Below are 6234 nucleotides of genomic sequence, written 5' to 3' on the forward strand. Positions count from 1 at the left end.
CGCCGGACGCCGAGGACGGAGGCGCCTCTGCGCCACTTCCGCTTCCTGTTTCTTGCCTCTGCCCCACCTCCTCCCCCTTCGGGTAGCATGTCGGTCTACCACGATGAGGTGGAGATCGAGGATTTCGAGTACGATGAGGAGACCGAAACCTACAGCTACCCGTGCCCCTGCGGGGACCGGTTCCTCATCACGCGGGTAACGGCGGGGAGGGAGAGGGGAAAGAAGGAGGGGAGGAAAGGGGAAGGGGGAAGGAAGAGAGGAGGAGAGGGAGAGCGGAAAGGAAGACGGGAGGAGGGGGAAGGGGAAAGGAGGACAGGAGGAGGGGGAAGGGGAAAGGGAGAGAGGAGGGGAGGGGGGGGAGGGGAAGAAGGATGAGGAGAGAAGGGGAGAGGGGAAGGAAAGGGGAGAGGAGTGGAAGGAGGAGGAGAGAAGGACAGAGGGGAAGGGGAAAGGGAAGAGGGGACTGGGAGTGGGGGAAGGAAATGAGGGACAGAGTGGGGAGTAGGAGGAGGGAAAGGAAAGGAGGTGGGAAGAGGGCAGGGGAGAGACGGAGAAGATGGGGACACAAGGAGGGAGAGGGTGGGAACTAGCCTGAGGCTGTGGTGTCGGAGGGCTGGGCAGGAGGGCTGGGCAGGTGGCGGGTCAGTGACTTACCTCCTTCCCGGCGGCTGCTGCTGCAGGAGGACCTGGAGAACGGCGAGGATGTGGCCACTTGCCCCAGCTGCTCCCTAATCCTCCGTGTCATCTATGACCAGGTGGGCGCAGGGAGAGAGTGGTCAGTGGGCTTCTGTAGGTTGAGTTTTGGTTTGCTATCCCCTCGTGTATCAGCATTTGAAAGTCCCTGGTAAATCTGGGATAGGACTGTCAGAGAGTTGGGGGCTCTCTATGACTATGGCTCCTGTCTTGTCTCAGCTTTTCTGATGCCTGCCTTCTTCTGTGGTATTTGCGCTTTAAAACATGTCTGCTGGGTCAGGGTGGTGTGGAATACAGAATACAGCGATGTTAAAATCAGCATAGATTATACGCAAATTTATGCAATTATATGCGCAAATTTATGACTATCAGTGCCATCAGCTAGCCTGTAGTTTTTCTTATCCAATAGGCATATTATAGCTTTCTTCTTTTGGGAGATGTTTTCTAGCCTGGGTATAACTGGTATGAATCTAAAATGGTTTTCTAGTGGGTTTTCAGGGAGAGGAGGTAAAAAAATAATGATAATCAACTAAAACTCTACTTGCTGTCTTTAGGAGCAGTTCATGCGTGATGAAGTTGTCGCAGAACCTTTGACAAACAAGGAGTTGATCAAGTGCTGATGAGTACATCATGAACTGTTGCTGCTCTAGAACAAGGAAGTATGGGGATGGCAACTGCGGAAAGAGACGTGGTCCTCCTGGAAGTGCTTGCTGCTCTGAGATACAAGTGCAATAATTGTCTTCCTAATTTGAATGAGTATTTGCTGGCACATCAACACATTAATAAGATTTGTTCAAAGGGGTTGTACGTTAAAAAAAATACATGAGGTGCCATATGTATTCCAGAAGACTTCAGATTATGGTCTAATTGATAACAAGTCAATATGAAAGAAGTGTGCAGAGTTGTGAAATTATAATATTTATCTAGCAGTGGCTTCTTAGTGGGGTGGAGAAAAGCAGGCAACGTGTAGGCCAGGGAGAGCTGAAATGGTAGGAGACAAAATTCAGAAGTCCATAGGACATGGTGTCGTACAGAATTACAGTTTTCACACAGCATGGTGTCACCTAGGATGTGGGCTTGTGTATTTCCAGCCCATACTGAATATTGGGGAAAACAAGAGGCCCAGAACCAATGCTGTTGGTAAATTGTTTTTACTACTGCAAGCACAAAGAAGGTGCAAATTGTATTTCTATTTGCAGTGGTGGCAACACCTGAGTCAGGGCAAATTTGTTTCTTAAATTGCATTGAAACAACTTTGGTAGCTGCTATCAAATGCCTGTCTGACTTAATAATGATGTACTTGTGGGTGTTTTATGAAATGAAACAATCACTTTTTCTACCCCTGCAAAGCTAGTAATGCGCAAATGGATTGTAGTTTACCTGTATTTTCTCAACAACTTTGTGATTTGACTGTTGCAGCAGATATAAAATGTGCTGCAGTTCTTTGTGCCGTTTGTAGTAGTACATTTGCTAGATATCTCAGTCTTCCTGTGTTAATTTCTGTCATTTTCTGCATAGGAGATGCATACATTTGGCTTAATTAGTAAAAAAGAGTTTTTTAGGGTAGAAGAGAATTGGAATGCTGTGCTGCAAAGTACATTGATTCCGGGACTGCTTCTTGTATTTTACAAGCCACTGCATTTAAATATTTATTTAAAATTATAACATGGTTATTCACATGTTCTAGTAGGATTTGACATCTATGAAGTTAAATTTGGGGAAAAATAGTTGTGCAGGATTTATACAGTTGTTTTGCTCCAGGCACTAAAGATAAGTAAGTCTTACAGAATTATTGCATTTAACTATTTTTGTTCTTAGCAATGTTCTATGAATGTTGAAGATGAACATCCTAACTATTTTTTTTTAAAAAAAAAAAGGGAAAAAAACCCGAACCCTACACCCTTCAGTTAGGAGTATTCTGCTCTGGTGGACACAACCCAAAGTGTTTTCATGCCTAAACCAGAAGGTGGCACTCATGTTACTTCGGTATCTGTGCTTCAAAAAACCAAGCTGTGGTACTTTGGTTAGCTATATCTTATGAAATATTTATTTTGGCTATTTAAATAAAGATATTTAAAACTCCACCGATGCTTATGATGAGCCACTGCTTATTCTGGTTTGAGGTGCTGCTGCTGCTGTGGTAATGATACTGGAAATTGTCTGGGTTAGCTAATAAAAATTGTTTCAGTCTATGCTGTAAAGAAAGATTGCAGGAACCCTATTTAAGCTTCGGTTCTATAGCATAAATATCTTGAGGGTTTTTCCACAAGTTTTCTACTCTATAAATAGAGTGAATTTCAAATGGAACACCAGGGAATGTGTGCTCTGATGTAGTAGTTACATCAAAGTAAATTGCCAAGTGTAGCATCTCTAAAGATGCATAGATTTGCTGAACTAATTTGTCAAGATTTCATTTTGTAATGAAGGTAAGGTGCTGTCATAAAGACTTTAATGAAGCTTGTGCAGAGAGTCGTTTATAGTACATATGATTGGGTTCCCACATGGTTGCGGAAAGTGTTTGTCAATTGAATTTTGCTTGACATGCTAATACAAGCTTTGAAGTGATTCTCTGTAGTGTTTCCTGCTCATCTGAGGTAGAGGCAATGGCTTTTTTAGAAGTAATTTTAGCAAAATTAATTGCTTTATTGCATCAGTTGGGAGTGTCAGTGCTTAAGGTTTCATGATAAGCATATTCTTACAAGACAGGAATAGAATCCAGGTTGTATAATGTAATTTATATGTGCACATTATTTGATTACATAGGATATATGAAAACTTTCAGAAAGTATGCATTATGCTTGCTTTTCTGGAGCTTTTTGCAGCATAACAGCAGTATTGTGGCTGAGTTTGTTAGAACGGGATGTGGCCACATTTGCCCACATTAACTGCTCTCAGCTCAGTCTCATTGCAGTGTCTTGAGGATCTCGGTGTGCCCCAAAAAGGGACAAACCAAGGATGGATGTCACGTATCTTCTGCTGACTTTTGGCAATCTGAGAGAGGATTTAAAAATTGTTGAGCTGTTTTGGTCTTTCCTTTCTTCTGCTCTGTATTGAGGAGTGAAGTTCTGTAGCAACGGAGTTCATACTTCAGCGATGCTTTAGCAATGCTGAAGCCAAACAGCCGCTTGCTGTTCTGTTAACTTGTAAGAAGCTTTTAACTCCAGTGATTGCAGACAGCTCTCTAAAATTCTGTACTGTGTAGTTCCACACCAACAGTCAGGGCAATCTGAGTAATTCGTCAGAAATGTTCCTCTTTGGGAATTCAGTAACAAGGTTTCTTCATAGCATCACAGGCTCTTGCTTGGCAATCAAGCGCCTTTATGCATTACTGTGTATTAAACGTTCTTAGAACGTTAGAACCAACGGTTCACTTGTCTCCTAAACAGGCAATTGCATAGGACACACAGGTTTTGTGCTTGCTGTTTGTATCTGACAAGAGGATTGATTGATTATGTATTTGATTAGGTTCTTGACTCTGCACAGACGAGTCCAGTGTGATGAAAACAGCATCGTGTGAGCATTAATGGAGTAAGTTGTATTTCCTAGAAATTAGAGTGAGTGGAACAACTAGTGGTCAACATTCAAGCCCTGAAAATGCTAACACTTAAACACCACTGAACTCCTGTCTAACCTTGAAAACAAGCAGTACAGTCTTACCGCAGTTTTATGGGAAGAAAGGGAAGGTGATTTGTTCTTCGTTAAACTGAAGGTCTTGTTCTACAGGCGGTCAAATTCTTGTTTGCATTTCAAAGAAACTTGCTGAGAAGGTGTGTACTTTTGGCTGATTGTGCTGTATTTCAGTGGCATACGTGACTGGTTTTGAATCTAGGAGTCTGACAGGCTCTGGGCCTCCAAGAGCTGAGGTCGTCAGGCCACTGATGTCAGCTGTTGAACTTGTTTGTATGTTGGGGAAGTGTTAATCTTCTAAAGGACACTTATGTAAATACCTTGACATTTCTTCCCTCCACCATGCTCTTTAATTTTCATTCTCAGCACCAATCAAAAAAAGACATCTTATGCCCAACATAAGTTTAATAAAGGTCATTACATGGATTGCCAAGTGTGTCTACTAGGAAGCAGATACTGATTATTTTCAAATAAACCATCAAAATTTCAATCAGAAAGTAAACTCAAAATGTAAACATAGTAAACTACATATTATCACTAATAAATACAGTTTCTGTGTAGCCTGCTTCCATCTCTATTCCAGTGTAGTGTTCAGATCAGTCTGAGTGTAGGGATAGCTGTTTGTTACACTGAACACTTCTTGAAATGCTTGTACAAATAGGATTTATCAAGGTATTTAGTAAAGTAAGGAACATTTGCCATTATTTTCTCCTAGTACAGTTCCCTGTGGGTTGCTTTCTCTCTACATTTACTTAGGACACAGCTTTGATTCTGCTTCATGGTAGCTAAAAATACTGACAATGTCTCGATGTCTCTCCATAGTGGTTGTGGCATGGAGGAGACAGGGAGGATCCAGAGGACTCTGTAATCATGAAGGTGCTGGGCTCATTGGCCCTGAAACTGGTCAAACCTTTTGAGTGACTGGCAACAACTGACCCGAACTATGCCAGGATGGAAAACAGATGTCTCAATGTCATCTGTGGTCAGGGAGGAAGTGGGTCAAAAGGGACTAACTGAAAGGGCAAGAGCTTCAGTGACCTGTCACCACTCCTTCCCACCCCTTGCCATCGCCTGTTTGTATACCAGGTCATCTCTTCAGAATTCTTGGCAGCTCACCAGACCAGCAGAGGCTTCCTGTCGTGTGATGGAAAATCATTGCTGTGCCATTTATGCTGCTGCTGAGCATAGTCAGCCAACAGAAGCTCACTCTGAAGAGTAGGTGGTACACGAAGGTCAGCAGCAGTGCTGCCCCATCCATTAGTGTCATTAGCCAGGCAGGCAGGCAGTCACCATAGCTACTCTAAGAATCATCTCTCAAAAAAAACGCCAAATAAACAACAAATTGGTATTTTCTGCTTTAGGTTATGTGCTGCATTACGCAAATCTAACCAGGTTAAGCAGAAAGTAAGGTGCTTGGTGAGTTCTTAAGAGCTCTGCCTGCGTGGAAATTTGGTTTGAGCCAAAAGATTGATTGCCGTATCCACTGATATGCTTTGAGGCAGGAATAGCCTTGTGAGACCCTCAATCTTGGCTTTCAATGTCCATCCTTGGCCTTGGTGTTCTTTATCTTTCCTCTCTATGTAGAAGGGAAGAGCTCTGCTGGTATCTGGTGATCTAAGGGAATAATGCAAAGTATGCAAGATATTGGTGTTGGCAGCTTTGTAATAGAGAATAAACTTTTGGTACCCCCAAATAATACATTATTGTTGTGAAATGTTTCTAAAGGAAGGAGCTAGACTAGCTCATGAGTATTGTGATCTTATGCCTGCTCTTTTCCTTCTGGTGGAAAAGTAATTTGCATTTACAGAGTACTAATTATTTCATGAATGTTTGCCCCAAATATATATTGTTAACTAAATATATTTTCTTTTTACTCTTTTCTGTATTTTCAGTTATTGTGTGGTTAATACAGTA

The 6234-nt window shown here is 42.3% G+C and overlaps 1 protein-coding gene across 1 annotated transcript; it reads left to right on the plus strand.

Moving 5' to 3' along the window:
- The first annotated feature begins 36 nt into the window (after positions 1-36).
- DPH3 (diphthamide biosynthesis 3) lies at positions 37-6234 on the plus strand. Its single transcript, XM_009560786.2, has 3 exons — positions 37-195; positions 681-755; positions 1248-6234. Exons 1-3 carry the CDS (start codon positions 88-90, stop codon positions 1311-1313), a joined length of 249 nt encoding a protein of 82 aa, XP_009559081.1. The 5' UTR covers positions 37-87; the 3' UTR covers positions 1314-6234.

This window comes from Cuculus canorus, chromosome 2 (assembly GCF_017976375.1).
Source record: "Cuculus canorus isolate bCucCan1 chromosome 2, bCucCan1.pri, whole genome shotgun sequence".
Taxonomy (NCBI): domain Eukaryota; kingdom Metazoa; phylum Chordata; class Aves; order Cuculiformes; family Cuculidae; genus Cuculus; species Cuculus canorus.